Source organism: Pollachius pollachius (assembly GCF_949987615.1).
Source record: "Pollachius pollachius genome assembly, chromosome: 11".
Lineage (NCBI taxonomy): Eukaryota > Metazoa > Chordata > Actinopteri > Gadiformes > Gadidae > Pollachius > Pollachius pollachius.
In genome coordinates this window covers 17,797,547-17,812,659 of record NC_136944.1, presented here as the reverse complement: position 1 = coordinate 17,812,659, position 15,113 = coordinate 17,797,547, and the positions used below count along the sequence as shown (strand labels likewise).

General features: G+C 45.8%; 1 protein-coding gene across 2 annotated transcripts; it reads left to right on the top strand.

Annotated features, from left to right (window-relative positions):
• Positions 1-249: 249 nt before the first annotated feature.
• Positions 250-14,819, top strand: map2k4a (mitogen-activated protein kinase kinase 4a). Of its 2 annotated transcripts, XM_079746653.1 has the most exons (13): positions 250-892; positions 1,452-1,487; positions 2,982-3,014; positions 4,780-4,882; positions 6,047-6,221; positions 6,433-6,552; positions 7,188-7,307; positions 7,416-7,467; positions 9,985-10,112; positions 12,497-12,574; positions 12,845-12,993; positions 13,409-13,454; positions 13,720-14,819. In XM_079746653.1, the coding sequence occupies exons 1-13, from the start codon at positions 754-756 to the stop codon at positions 13,831-13,833; spliced, it is 1,293 nt and encodes a 430-aa protein (XP_079602779.1). In that variant the 5' UTR covers positions 250-753; the 3' UTR covers positions 13,834-14,819. The 2 variants fall into 2 exon arrangements, with proteins under 2 accessions (XP_079602779.1, XP_079602780.1); XM_079746654.1 differs by lacking the exon at positions 2,982-3,014.
• The last annotated feature ends 294 nt before the right edge of the window (positions 14,820-15,113 follow it).

Genomic DNA, 15,113 nt, shown 5'->3' with positions numbered 1-15,113 from the left:
CTGTTTTAGTTGATTAATTTCTGCCTTGACTTGAACTGTTTGTGTTGCAATTTACTGATATAACATCAGATTGATAAATTATCTTGACTGATAATGACTGATAATTGTCTGATGGTGGCGTTCATCAACCATTTTATTTTTTTATCTTGTATTATTATTTTGTTTTGACGTTGTTGAGGTAAAGACGTCACTCAGTCAGCTGATTGGCTGTCACTCGGTCAGCTGATTGGCTGTCACCTGGTCAGCTGATCGCAGGTCGTAAAGCTTCAGCAAAGCTTCAGTTCGCCATCCCAGCAATTGGACGTTTCATTAAAGTTAAGGTTGCTCTTCCACCGTAAAACCAGTTAGTTGATCAGTTCCTTTAAACACGAGCCCCGTCTACGGATTAATGTAACAGCTCTCAGCGGCGTTGGTTCGATTTTAAGGACGGTGTTAGCTTTAGCTTAGTAAGCCTAGCCGTTTCTGCTCTACTTCCGGGTAGCTGTTCTCTCTTTCCGGTTGGCTCTTATCTCTACTTCCGGCTGGGCAGAAGGGTGAAGTCTCTGATCTCTGGTTTCTCTGGTCTCCGGTCTCCTCTGGTCCCTGAAGTCTCTGGTCTCTAGTTGCCTCTGTTTGTGGGTCTCCCAGGTCTCTTTAGTCCGGGTCTCCTCGGTCTCTGTAGTCCGTGTTTCCGGGTTTCCCTGGTCTTTGTAGTCCGTGTTTCCGGGTCCTCCTGGTCTCTGTAGTCCGTTACTCCGCAGCCCAGAGCTGCTGATGGACTCCAAACACACACCGACGGCGCCTCCCAGTCGGATCAGCTCAGCGACACCAAGCCTCCACCACCTGAGCAGCACCGCAGCCCCGCACCACCAAGCCCAGTTCAACCACACCACCACCCTGAGCAACATGCAGGGTATGGGCTGTCCTGTTGTCCGCTAGAAGAACACGGCAATGTCATCTTTATGCATTGGTTGTGGGTGTAGATGTGACCGACTCTCCCGGGTTGTAAATATGTAATCCAACGCAATGCGGGATTTCTGACAAACGGTGTAATCTTTTATGTACGAGTGTATCCTGCATTATACGAGTTTATAGTGTGCTGTAATCCGTCGGTTGGAGCCAGGCCGTGCTATGATGGGGTCGTGGATCATACTTACCTGCTGGGCCACCATCACAACAAACTGGCCTTGACTACGCCGTCTGGGCTTGTAGTGTTATCGATGCAGAAGCTAAAGGATGCGATTCCTTCATGATTGAGCACGTCGTGCTTTAGTGAGTGTCTAGGTGGGGGCTTTATGCGATTTTCTGATTAGCGTTTGAATGTTGTTAAGCGATTGAATGCGCTGTAGTGGTGCTGCGTTATAGTGGAAGGATGTTTTTGTCACACGGGTTTTTTGAACATTACAAGGTTGGGTGCGTTTCTTACGATTGTCCTGTTTTTCAAAGTCCGTTTTGTTTTATTTTCATTCCAGAACCAAACACCTGCTGGAGATGTCAGACTGAAACAGGTAATTACGGTCTATTTACTCGTTTATTAACTAACTCTAGTACCGCGACAATCAGAGATGCGAGGCCACATCCTTCGACATGAATATTTCTAATTTCAAGAACACAGCCCTGCAACAAACAAATACACAACACAATGGATGCATGTCTGTTAGCTTACAGCTTAGAAACCACCTAAGGTTTAATGTGATAGTTGCTATGGATGCACCTTTGCACCCCATTTGGAAATGGTCTTTGTGTTTAATAAACAGTCCACATCTAGGCGGGTTTTGGTCTATGGTCCTGGTTGGTTTCCAAATAGTTGTATCTGTATTTACCTGCTATAGAATATATGAAGAATGGATATTCATTTGTACGATATTCAATGACATGAAGATTTCAAATGACAAACTCTTATTGGATGATAGGGCTAAGCTGTTTAATATTAACCTCTCTAGGTTTTTATTTAACCATATGTAGTTGGACTATGATCTTTCGGCCCTGTCCACTGGTGCACCAGCAATTGAATCAAAACAATAGAACAATGATGACAATAACACAAAGCTACTATGTACTTTATAAATCCCTGATGGGAAATGTGGGTGTCGCAGCAGAAGAACAATAATACGTTTTAATTCAGTAATAAGAATATAAGCGATAAATATTAGGGTAATAACGCCTACTCCCAAACTACCGTGATAACCAGACCAGGTAGTGGAGTATTGTGTTATGATCAGTTCGGGTGGTGTACTATGTTGTCTCCTGACTGTTGTTTTAACCCTTTATGCTCACTAATGCCCTCCGACTCCATGCTGACGGTGAGAATCTCCCGATGCCGGGCAAAACTTCAGCTGCTTTTTAACGCGTGCTTTGTTACATCATTCATGCTCCTATTTTAAGTTATGATTCTGAACGCCAGGTTTCAGTATGATTCCCCGTTCAGCAGCCCCATGCCATACCTCTCTCTCCATGTCTGCTCATCGTGAAGGTGTTGAACATGCATGTCCATGTGTCCTGCGTCCCATTAAATGCATTCTAACCCTGTTGTTGTGATGCTGTAGACCCTGGCTCAGACATCAGCCATGCCAGTGAACAGCCAACATGGGATTGCTTTTTAGAAATCCAAAGCAACAATTATGTCATTAAGGAGCAGATAGGGTCAAGGGCATCCTGCTCTATGACACCTACAGGTAGACACTCTAACCAGGAGATTTTTCTCTTCCTACCCTAAATATACTCTTTATTTCTACATGAATTTAAGAGTGCAGAATTCATTTATCCAATATTCGGGGTTGTGAGCAGTTAATTCCTTCATGCAGTTAGTGGAGTAAACATAATCATGTCAGTTAATTTCAGTGGTATATAAAGTGGGAGGTCCACCATTCAGAGGTCAATATAATGGTAGGTCACGGTAAATGGGTCTGAAGTAAACCCAGCCGTGTCCTACTGAGAGACTGCGAGCTGACAGGTGAAATAGGAGCGACGTGTGAAACAAACCGCTGTCTTCTTGCCTCTAGGCTTTCAGATAAACCTTTCTGGAGCTCCCCCAAGTAAGCCACACCCCTTTTTGCTACAGACCAAACCTCTCTCTACCGTCTCTCTCTCTCTGTCTGTCTGCCTGGCGTCCTGATATGGGGGAGTCTGTCACTAACCCCGCCCCCAGAGTGGATGGGTGTTGCGGGCTTGTGCCGACGGTCCATTGGTTTTAAATGCTGCGTGCGCTAGTGGCATAGCTTAGATAGCCAGCAGGAAAATATTGGGTAATTTTACTAATTGACGTCAAACCTGCACTTTAATTGATGTATCAATTAAGTCTTAACGAATGGACCGCCCCCTTCGTCAACGGCACAAGCCTCTGGTCTGGGGTGTCCATTGATACCTGGACACTTTGGACTCCCCTCCGACCTCTGGTCTGCTCCTGACTGATCCGCGTTGCTGTCTCATCACAGAGAAGATGTTCTGTTCTAACATGAATGCCAGGGAACCGGGCCCTCCGGGGTGGTTGGTTACAGGGTTCTGCTACTAACACACCTCTGGTCCTGCCTGCCCTCTGTCACTAAACACACCTCTTCTCTCCTGGCTGGATTGACCTAACACTGTTTCTCCACCTATGTTTACCGTTAGTCCAGCAGAGCACATCAATATTCCTGCGTATCAAAATTGAATTGAGTCATTTATTTGTATTGTGTGTTCCTTCAAGTGCATTCGAAACTCGGCACAGTATGAGAAATATTCGATTTTCTGTGCCACACAATAAGATGTCGTATTAAGTGCAACGCAATATCGCTAGTCTTGCTTCAGGATAGAAAACCGCAGTGCTTTATCTGCAGTTGAACAATATACCAGACCAACACTCAAACCACCTAGATTTAAATGGAGAGCGAAAACCTGGACAAAACAACGTGTAGAGCTACTGGGTTACGCATAGAGCGAATAACGGACTGGGTCTTTGAACGTATATCATCAGAGCAGGCTGTGATAGTGCCGGCCTGGAAAAACGGGGACGCGCTGAGATCTCTTGCGACTGCGAGAGCTGCAGTCTGAGGTTTTTGTGTTCCGAAGGTTCACACATGTTGCTGTAGCCAGTAGTGTCCTTCTAGTTGTTCATTCTCTTGCATTGTGAAGTTCAGTTCATATGTGGAATCTCAATACTACATGATGATGTTGGGTTGGATTGTTTGGACTAGTGTAAGGTTTGCCTTCTAGAACGCTACCCTGATTGGTTATGGCATAACAGCCATCACTTGATGTAACTTCACTAACCTAATGGCAAAGATGAACTGATGACTAAATAAAGGACCAGTTTGATTACTAAATGAGTTTATGAATAGTGTACAATTTCAGCAATTAAATTGAGTGAAAATATTAGCATATAACTGATCTACCTAGTTAATAACTATGGTTTCTATATTTATTATTAGTGATTCCCCTGATTAATAACTGTTTAATACCATCATTTATAAGCAGATTCCCTGGTTAATAACTGGTTACTAGTCAAAGCTAGGTTCCACTAGTACTAGATCATCAAATTCTCTGCTTTTTTCGGTGGGATTGTGAGGTGTAGTAACCACTATGTTCGATCTCCAGGCATCAATAACGGGTTAAGGAATGTCATTTTTTGTTTGGTTGCATCGTGAAACGCATGACCTCATCCCTTCCTTCATTCATCTCTTCTTCACGTTTTGGTTTTTGTTTTCTCGGTCACCTCTTTCCCTGTATGTGGTGTTCTTCACGTCTTCCCTTTCATTCAAAAAGCGGCTGCTATCTCCTTTTTTGCAGGTGTTAATATCTACCTTGTTCTTTCCTTCACCCCAGGTAAACGCAAAGCTCTGAAGCTGAACTTTGCCAACCCTCCGATCAAATCCACGTCACGGTTCACGCTGCACACCGCCGGAGCGGCCTTCCAGAACCCGCACATGTAAGCCCTGCTTCCCAATGTGCCGGTGCCCCCCTTCATGGTGTCCTGGTGCCCCCCTTCATAGTGTCCTGGTGCCCCCCTTCATGGTGTCCTGGTGCCCCCCTTCATAGTGTCCTGGTGCCCCCCTTCATGGTGTCCTGGTGCCCCCCTTCATAGTGTCCTGGTGCCCCCCTTCATAAGGAACTAGTGCCCCCCTTCATAGTGTCCTGGTGCCCCCCTTCATAGTGTCCTGGTGCCCCCCTTCATAGTGTCCTGGTGCCCCCCTTCATAGTGTCCTGGTGCCCCCCTTCATAAGGCACTAGTGCCCCCCTTCATAGTGTCCTGGTGCCCCCCTTCATAGTGTCCTGGTGCCCCCCTTCATAGTGTCCTGGTGCCCCCCTTCATAAGGCACTAGTGCCCCCCTTCATAGTGTCCTGGTGCCCCCCTTCACACTGTCCTGGTGCCCCCCTTCATAGTGTCCTGGTGCCCCCCTTCACACTGTCCTGGTGCCCCCCTTCATAGTGTCCTGGTGCCCCCCTTCATAGTGTCCTGGTGCCCCCCTTCATAGTGTCCTGGTGCCCCCCTTCATAGTGTCCTGGTGCCCCCCTTCATAAGGCACTAGTGCCCCCCTTCATAGTGTCCTGGTGCCCCCCTTCATAAGGCACTAGTGCCCCCCTTCATAGTGTCCTGGTGCCCCCCTTCACACTGTCCTGGTGCCCCCCTTCATAGTGTCCTGGTGCCCCCCTTCATAGTGTCCTGGTGCCCCCCTTCATGGTGTCCTGGTGCCCCCCTTCATAGTGTCCTGGTGCCCCCCTTCATAGTGTCCTGGTGCCCCCCTTCATAATGTCCTGGTGCATTCATAGATTTATTTCCCTCTCTCTTTCAACCCCCCGTGAGTATTCTGTATTTAAAGACACATGTTTTGTGTTTATAGACGTATGTTCAGTATTTATAGACATGTATTCTGTATTTATAGACATGTATTTTGCATTTAAAGACATGTGGTGTATATTTATAGACGTGTGTTCTGTATTTATAGACGTGTGTTCTGTATTTGAAGACATGTCTATGAATACACATGTTCTGTATTTGAACATACGTCTACAAATACATGCGTTCTGTATTGACTGACACACATTCAGCATCTCTCTCTGTGCTTTACTGTTTGTGATGTGTGTCTCTCAGAGAGCGTTTGAGGACCCACAGTCTAGAGTCGTCAGGCAAGCTGAAGATCTCCGCGGAGCAGCACTGTGACTTCACGGCCGAGGACCTCAAGGACCTGGGAGAGATCGGCCGGGGGGCGTACGGCTCGGTCAACAAGATGGTCCACAAGCCCAGCAACCAGATCATGGCTGTCAAGGTGCAGCTTGCCGTCTCGTCTCAGGCCTCTGGCCTTGGTGTTACATTTTACATTCAGTCCTTGGCAGAATATTGTTTTTGCCTTCTGCACCTGCAACTCTGGTTGTAAGCTCTTTGGTCCTCTATGTTTGTTCCCCAGAGTTCCCTGGTCCTGACCAGTCTCTTGTGTTTGTGTTGTGTTTGATCTTTGTGTTGCTGTGTTTGTTCCTCAGAGGATCCGGTCTACGGTGGATGAGAAGGAGCAGAAGCAGCTGCTGATGGACTTGGACGTGGTGATGAGGAGCAGTGACTGTCCCTACATCGTCCAGTTCTACGGAGCACTCTTCAGAGAGGTACGACCGCCACAGCGACACAATCTGGGCACCTGCATCTGCCGTTGTATTCTTACAGTGGCCACTGACCACATACATACAGCGCTGAAGTATTTTTCAATATATTTCTCCATTTCACGATATACGATATATATCTCGATATTTTGAAATCTCCTTTAAAGGACCCCATGAAATCGCACTTTTACCCTTTACTGTTCACTACAATCCCTGCAGACTATATACCATTCTTGGTAAGAAAAAATATATATTCAAACAAACTGCAAAAACAATCTTCAAAATTACAAAAGAGGGGCAATATAAAACTGAGGAGAGAGAGAGAGAGAGAGAGAGAGAGAGAGAGAGAGAGAGAGAGAGAGAGAGAGAGAGAGAGAGAGAGAGAGAGAGAGAGAGAGAGAGAGAGAGAGAGATTAATAGGCTTATAAACATTAAGGCTGAATCATCTTAAAGAAATTTACACAAATAACTAATTTAGGCAGCATTTTCTTTATATGTAGGCAGCCCTAATTTCAATGTTTTTTTTTGTAGTAGTATTTCTGGTCGTTTTCCAGGTATGTTGTTTGACATCCCAAAGATTACACTCACAATCACTTGGCACACATTCCTAAAATGTGATTTTCCTTAATCTCTCCTCCCAGGGTGACTGCTGGATATGCATGGAGCTCATGGCCATCTCTTTCGACAAGTTCTACAAGTTTGTATATGGCAATCAGGATGACGTGATCCCCGAGGAAATCTTAGGAAAAATAACGTTGGCTGTAAGTTCCTTGGCCGTTCGCTTTCACCAATCATGATAAATGCTCCATTCTTCTTTGGTGATTAAGTATTTGGTTATGGTTAACCTCCTTCTATTGTTTCTGTTGCAGACTGTGAACGCGCTTAACCACTTAAAAGAAAACTTGAAGATTATACACCGAGGTAAGAAGCTTTGATGTGACGATCATTAATGATTCCTTAATATGATGGTGGATAATCACACCTAATTATTTGGTGATTATGAATTATTGCTAATATGTTTACTATTTAGTAATTTACTCCAAAACGACTTGCTTTGAATTCAGAGTCACGTCATGATGGCGCAAATAGGGGTTAGACAGGTCATCAAGGAGCAGGTGGAAGGGAGGCAGTAGAGAGACAGGTCATCAAGGAGCAGGTGGAAGGGAGGCAGTAGAGAGACAGGTCATCAAGGAGCAGGTGGAAGGGAGGCAGTAGAGAGACAGGTCGTCAAGGAGCAGGTGGAAGGGAGGCAGTAGAGAGACAGGTCATCAAGGAGCAGGTAGAAGGGAGGCAGTAGAGAGACAGGTCATCAAGGAGCAGGTGGAAGGGAGGCAGTAGAGAGACAGGTCATCAAGGAGCAGGTAGAAGGGAGGCAGTAGAGAGACAGGTCATCAAGGAGCAGGTAGAAGGGAGGCAGTAGAGAGACAGGTCATCAAGGAGCAGGTGGAAGGGAGGCAGTAGAGAGACAGATCATCAAGGAGCAGGTGGAAGGGAGGCAGTAGAGAGACAGGTCATCAAGGAGCAGGTGGAAGGGAGGCAGTAGAGAGACAGGTCATCAAGGAGCAGGTGGAAGGGAGGCAGTAGAGAGACAGGTCATCAAGGAGCAGGTGGAAGGGAGGCAGTAGAGAGACAGTACGTCAAGGAGCAGGTGGAAGGGAGGCAGTAGAGGGACAGTACGTCAAGGAGCTGGTGGAAGGGAGGCAGTAGAGAGACAGTACGTCAAGGAGCAGGTGGAAGGGAGGCAGTAGAGAGACAGGTCATCAAGGAGCAGGTAGAAGGGAGGCAGTAGAGAGACAGTACGTCAAGGAGCAGGTGGAAGGGAGGCAGTAGAGAGACAGTACGTCAAGGAGCAGGTGGAAGGGAGGCAGTAGAGAGACAGGTCATCAAGGAGCAGGTAGAAGGGAGGCAGTAGAGAGACAGGTCATCAAGGAGCAGGTAGAAGGGAGGCAGTAGAGAGACAGGTCATCAAGGAGCAGGTAGAAGGGAGGCAGTAGAGAGACAGGTCATCAAGGAGCAGGTAGAAGGGAGGCAGTAGAGAGACAGGTCATCAAGGAGCAGGTAGAAGGGAGGCAGTAGAGAGACAGGTCATCAAGGAGCAGGTGGAAGGGAGGCAGTAGAGAGACAGGTCATCAAGGAGCAGGTAGAAGGGAGGCAGTAGAGAGACAGGTCATCAAGGAGCAGGTAGAAGGGAGGCAGTAGAGAGACAGGTCATCAAGGAGCAGGTAGAAGGGAGGCATTAGAGAGACAGGTCATCAAGGAGCAGGTGGAAGGGAGGCAGTAGAGAGACAGGTCATCAAGGAGCAGGCGGAAGGGAGGCAGTAGAGAGACAGGTCATCAAGGACCATATCAGGCGCCCGCGGGCCTGTTCTAAACACAGCACTACTCATTATTGAACAACTCTTTCCACACCTTTTTTAAGTCATTGCTGATAATTATTCTGAGAAATCATTAACATGACTTAATTAATTAACATGTCTTCACATAGATGAGTATCATTAATCATTAATAGTAATATATAACTAAAGGCAAACTGAGCAAATTTGTTGTTTCAGAAGAGTGTATCAAACTGGGTGCCCTTTGATACTTATTGTGAGAAATCATTAACATGACTTAATTAATTAACATGTCTTCACATAGATGAGTATCATTAATCATTGGTAGTAATATATAACTAAAGACAAACTGAGCAAATTTGTTGTTTCAGAAGAGTGTCTCAAACTGGGTGCCCTTCGAACCCATGAAGTAGCTCTCAGTACCCATAGCTCTCAGTACCCATGAAGCAGCTCTCAGTAGTACCCCTGAAGTAGCTCTCAGTACCCATGAAGTAGCTCTCAGTACCCATGAAGTAGCTCTCAGTACCCATGAAGTAGCTCTCAGTACCCATGAAGCAGCTCTCAGTACCCATGAAGCAGCTCTCAGTACCCATGAAGCAGCTGTCAGTACCCATGAATTAGCTTTCAGTAGTACCCATGAAGTAGCGCTCAGTAGTACCCATGAAGCAGCTCTCAGTACTCATGAAGCAGCTCTCAGTAGTACCCATGAAGTAGCTCTCAGTAGTACCCATGAAGTAGCTCTCAGTAGTACCCATGAAGTAGCTCTCAGTAGTACCCATGAAGTAGCTCTCAGTACCCATGAAGCAGCTCTCAGTACCCATGAAGTAGCTCTCAGTACCCATGAAGTAGCTCTCAGTGCCCATGAAGTAGCTCTCAGGTTTAAAAGGTTGTTGACCCCTGCTCTAGAATGACTACACTTGAGGACGTGGGGGACTGATCACAGAACCTTTCAGCTTGTCACAAACCGAACAACCACTAAAATATCCTACCCCCTTTGATATGTTGTAGTTCACTATACTATACTCCTAAGCTGAAGGATTCTGTACTCCCATTAGTAAGTCTGCTCTTAGATCATTCTTCACGGCTTGATTTTTGTGTCCCCCAGACATCAAGCCCTCCAACATCCTCCTGGACAGGAACGGTAACATCAAGCTGTGCGACTTTGGGATCAGCGGGCAGCTTGTCGACTCCATCGCCAAGACCAGAGACGCCGGCTGTAGGCCCTACATGGCTGTAAGTCACCAGTCTGGTGGATGCGTTTCATGTTGATTATGTGATGCTGATGATGTGGTTGTAATGGTGATGTCAGGGTTGTTCAGCTGATGGTGTGGTTGTCAGGGTAATGGTGGTGTTTTTATGGTGACGGTGTGGTTTTCATGGTAAGGGTGTTGTTGTCGTAGTGATGGATTTGATTCCGGGACCGTGGTGTTGTTGCCATGGTGATGGTGTGGTTGTGAAGGTGTGGTTGTGATCAATGCTTGCTTCCTGTGTCCAAATGAAGCAAGCTACTGTGGAGTCAGGAAGAGGAAGAGAGAGGATGTGAGGGAGGAATGAATATTGATCCTAGTATTATATGACATATAGTATAGTATTCAGAGAACACCCCTCACTGTGGTATCCATATCTTTCCTCTCTACTCTTGTGTCGAGTTGTTTAAGGAACCTAGTTGACCCTTTTGTTGTTGCTCCAATCTTAATTGTACAGCTCAATACCATTTACTACTTAATCTGGTTAGTGCGCCCTCTGCTGGTTTGGCTGGCTGACAGCGATCTCTCCTCTCCCTCTATCGCTCCTGAGACTGAGGTGACTGGCAGATTTTGTATAGATGTAAGGAATGCAGCTCGGCCGGCTGATGTGATAACACGGAATGTACCGATGTGTTGTGTTGGCGTGTTTAACGTGTCTGGACATGCCCAGAGGGGCGAGGTGGCACTTATTAGTTTGGGAACATTTTCAACAAAACATCAACAGAAAATGGATAGGTGTGGAGCTCTCTGATTGGTAGTGCTGTTATGAGTGGAGCTCTCTGATTGGTCGTGTTGTTATGAGTGGAGCCCTCTGATTGGTAGTGCTGTTATGAGTGGAGCTCTCTGATTGGTCGTATTGTTTTGAGTGGAGCCCTCTGATTGGTAGTGCTGTTATGAGTGGAGCTCTCTGATTGATTGTGTTTTTATTAGGGATGGGCATTTGAAGGCATATCAATATTCGATTAAAAAAAAATTGAGTAACCGGTTAACCGAACTACGAAAAAAAAAGAAAAGTGTAGCACACTCATAATGTAGCCTGAAGTTCTTCCGTGATCTGGCCTTCACTAAACAAATGTATTCGTTTTCCGTCTATTAGTCAAATAAATAAGGAAATCAAATCCAATTTGTTCAATTTATTGAGCATTTTAGAAGGAAAAAAACACTCAATCAGTATGCTGAATCGAAACAAGTTGAAACGAAACCATCATTTTTGACAAGAATATGAATGAACAGTATTGCGTACTTAAGGCACAAACTGAAATTAGATTAAAGTAAATTTAAGGCACAAACTGAATAGATTCAGGTAACTGAAGCACAACAGCAAAAAGTATTGGTACTGGTGGGCTTGGATATCAACAGAACTCCACTTGCAGCGCACGGGCCTGCCTGGCATTACGCATGATGCACACATAACAGGACATCAACAAAAATATATTATGTGTAAGACGGAAATACAGTATGTCTAAATCATTTCAAGTTAACATACATAAGCCCACCTACTGCATCACTCAATCTTGTTAAAAAAAAATGAGCTAATAAAATATACGTGCTCGTGGGATAGGCGGGTGCGGAGGCGGTTTACAATCAAGCCCGCCGTGGAAAAGACTCTCTCCCCTGGAACGGAGGTTGCCGGTATAGCAAAGTATTCAAAGTATTAAATGGCATTAGTATACACGTTTCATCAACAATATGTAATTAATATAGCTAATGAATATATTTAATTAACTTTAGGCAAAAAAAAAATCCGCTACAGCTAAAGTCGAACACCCACGTCATTTCGAATAATCGAATATTCGAATAACCATGCCCATCCCTAGTTTTTATGAGTGAAGCTCTCTGATTGGTTGTGTTTTTATGAGTGCAGCCTTCTGATTGGTTGTGTTGTTCTTAGTGAAGCCCTCTGATTGGTAGTGCTATTATGAGTGGAGCTCTCTGATTGGTTGTGTTTTTATGAGTGCAGCCTTCTGATTGGTTGTGTTGTTCTTAGTGAAGCCCTCTGATTGGTAGTGCTATTATGAGTGGAGCTCTCTGATTGGTCGTTTTGTTATGAGTGGACCTCTCTGATTGGCCATGTTATGAGTGGAGCTCTCTGATTAGTCCTGTTGTTATGAGTGTAGCCCTCTGATTGGCCATGTTGTCATAAGTGGAGTTCCCTGATTGGCCGTGTTGTTAGGAGTGGAGCTCTCTGATTGGCCGCGTTGTTATGAGTGGAGCTCTCTCATTGTTCATGTTATGAATGTAGCCCTCTGATGGAGGTGTTGTTATAAGTGGAGCTCTCTGATTGGACGTGTTGTTATGAGTGGAGCTCTCTGATTGGTTGTGTTGTTATGAGTGGAGCTCTCTGATTGGTCGTGTTGTTGTCCTCTGCAGCCGGAGAGGATAGACCCCAGCGCGTCCAGACAAGGATACGACGTGAGATCTGATGTGTGGAGCCTGGGGATCACACTGGTGAGTTCACACTCCCTGATCTGGGTTTACTCTGATCCAGATTAAACCTGAACCAGTTTAAACCAGACACAGATTAAACCTAAACCAGGTTTAGTTGATCCAGTTAAATTCGGATCCGGTTCCACACTGATGCAGTTTACCTCTCATCCAGTTTCCACCTCATTCAGTTTATACCTGATCCCATTTGACGGTGATCCAGATGATTCTGATCTAGTTGGGGAAATGGACGGAGCTCGTCTTGTATTGAAAGATGCTGTTTGTGTGTGTCAGTATGAGCTGGCCACGGGTCGCTTCCCCTACCCCAAGTGGAACAGTGTGTTCGACCAGCTGACGCAGGTGGTGAAGGGAGACCCCCCCCAGCTCAGCAACTCAGACGAGAGACGCTTCTCCCCCAAGTTCATCGCCTTTGTCAACCTGTGGTGAGAAGCTACACAACATTTTACAACCTGGAACATTCAGAACCTAGAACCTTGAGTCATTCAGAGGGTTTATAAGAGCCAGTGAACCCAAAACCGTTTTTGTTGTTTCACAAAGTTGCTGTGGGCCGTAACCATGGCGATAACACGCCCCGCTCTTTTCGAGGTGTCAGCCCAAATCAATTTTTCTTAAACCTCCTCTTGTTTGAATTCCCGTTGAAACAGTTGGTTCACTGGCTCTTTAAAGTACCTTGCAGTGAATGAAGGATACAGGTGTGCCTGTGAGTGTTCGGGTCCTGCTCCCTGCTCCCTCTGGTGGACAGACATCCAAACAACACCCTGTACTGAACATGCAGAGCTGCTTTAGTTGGGTTAACATGACCTGAATTCTCTCATCTATCTTATCTCCTCTCTCCAGCCTTACAAAGGATGAGTCCAAAAGGCCAAAGTACAAAGAACTTCTGGTGGGTTGAAATATTCAGTAACTAAGAACAGGGTTTCCTTCTATTACTTTACTGTTCATTTTCTGTGCTGTTATTTTACTGTTTGTCTAACGACTGTAAGTGTACTGTTAATGCACGGTTACTGTAATGTTATTTTAATGAGAGTATGCCGTTACTACTGTTAGTGTACTGTTACCATTAGTGCACTGTGACTGTAATGTGAGTGCGGCGTTACTACAGTCAGTGTACTGTTGGTTAAAGCCCTGGTGTCGTGTTCCCCCTGCAGAAGGACCCCTTCATCCAGATGTATGAGGAGCGCCATGTGGACGTGGCCACCTACGTGTGCCGGCTCCTGGACCAGATGCCCGCCTCCCCCAGCTCCCCCATGTACGTGGACTAACCCGGGCCCCCTCCTCTCCGGCCTCCACTCTGAGACTGCTGCGCGGCAACCTTTTCCCTCGTCTTCGGTCGTCATGACAACCTGATGTCTTCGCACCCCGGGCCTCGTCTCCTGGTGTCATGGCAACCCGGGTCCCCCGGCGTCGCGGCAACCCGGGTCCCCAGGCGTCGCGGCAACCCGGGTCCCCTGGTGTCGTGGCAACGTGATGTCATGGCAACATGGGTGTCCTGGTGTCACGAAAACGTGGACCCCCCCCTGGGATCGGGTCAACCTGGTCCCCTGGTGTCATGGCAACCTGGTGTCATGGCAACGTTGATGGACATTCCTCCGCCCCCTCAGTTGTCGTTTGTTTCGGTCATGTGACTCAATCTGTAGTTTTTAGGCTTTTAATGTGAAACCACAACTGTTACCATGGGAACGTCAGAGAAGGCGGTCACGTCATCTGTTGGTAGTCACATGACCCAAACAACAACAAGATGGTTGTCCCACGCATTAGTCCCGGACTGTAGGTACAAAACATGTATAGAACAAAACAAAAAAAGATGTCAGAAATGTATAAATTACAAAAATGTAATTTAAAACCAAACCTGGTGTAAATGTGCTTCTTTCACCGCAGTGTTAAGAAAATACTTGTTGAAGCTAAACGCGGCGGTGGTGGCGCTGTCTGTGTAATATATGGACCTTCACTCTCATCCTCTCCTCGTCCACAGCGGATTAACACGCTTGTTTACGTATGATAGTAACTGAATATATAACACGGAGAAGCTCGGCACCAAAACCTGGAAACTATACCCACAAGAGGAGCATTTCATCTTCAAGACTATTACTGGAATCACTGTCTGTATGAGCAACCCATCTCCTCCATATGTATGTAAATAAAAGCTTTGTGTTGCAATTTAACGGTCGCTTCTTAGGGTATTCAGCGGCTAACGCTTTGATGAATACAATCACGTGATACCTGCTGACTCTGTGCTGATATATAAATAAATAAAGAGAATGGAAATAATGTTCCGGTTTTCCTTGCCATTAATCTGGAAAAGATCATACACATATGCAGCCAATGAAGAAGATAAGGTAATAGAAGTACTTTATTTATCTCAAATAATAAAGGTGGGAGTGGGACATGGACCAGAGTTAATTGTGACATTGTTCATTGTTTTGGTGTTCAATCCATCCTTTTGTAAGCATGCATCCCAGATAGTTCCTTTTCTACTACGAACATCTTCTATTAGATTTAAAAAAATAAAAAAAAGGAAATTGAATACTTGGGATGCATGCAG

What these genes read in the sequence shown, in the direction of transcription:
- map2k4a (XM_079746653.1), top strand. Translation starts at nt 754, where the DNA reads ATGGACTCCAAACACACACCGACGGCGCCTCCCAGTCGGATCAGCTCA. An exon ending in CCTTTCTGGAGCTCCCCCAA is followed by an intron (nt 3,015 to 4,779) that starts GTAAGCCACACC and finishes CCTTCACCCCAG; the next exon opens with GTAAACGCAAAGCTCTGAAG. An exon ending in GGAGCCTGGGGATCACACTG is followed by an intron (nt 12,575 to 12,844) that starts GTGAGTTCACAC and finishes TGTGTGTGTCAG; the next exon opens with TATGAGCTGGCCACGGGTCG.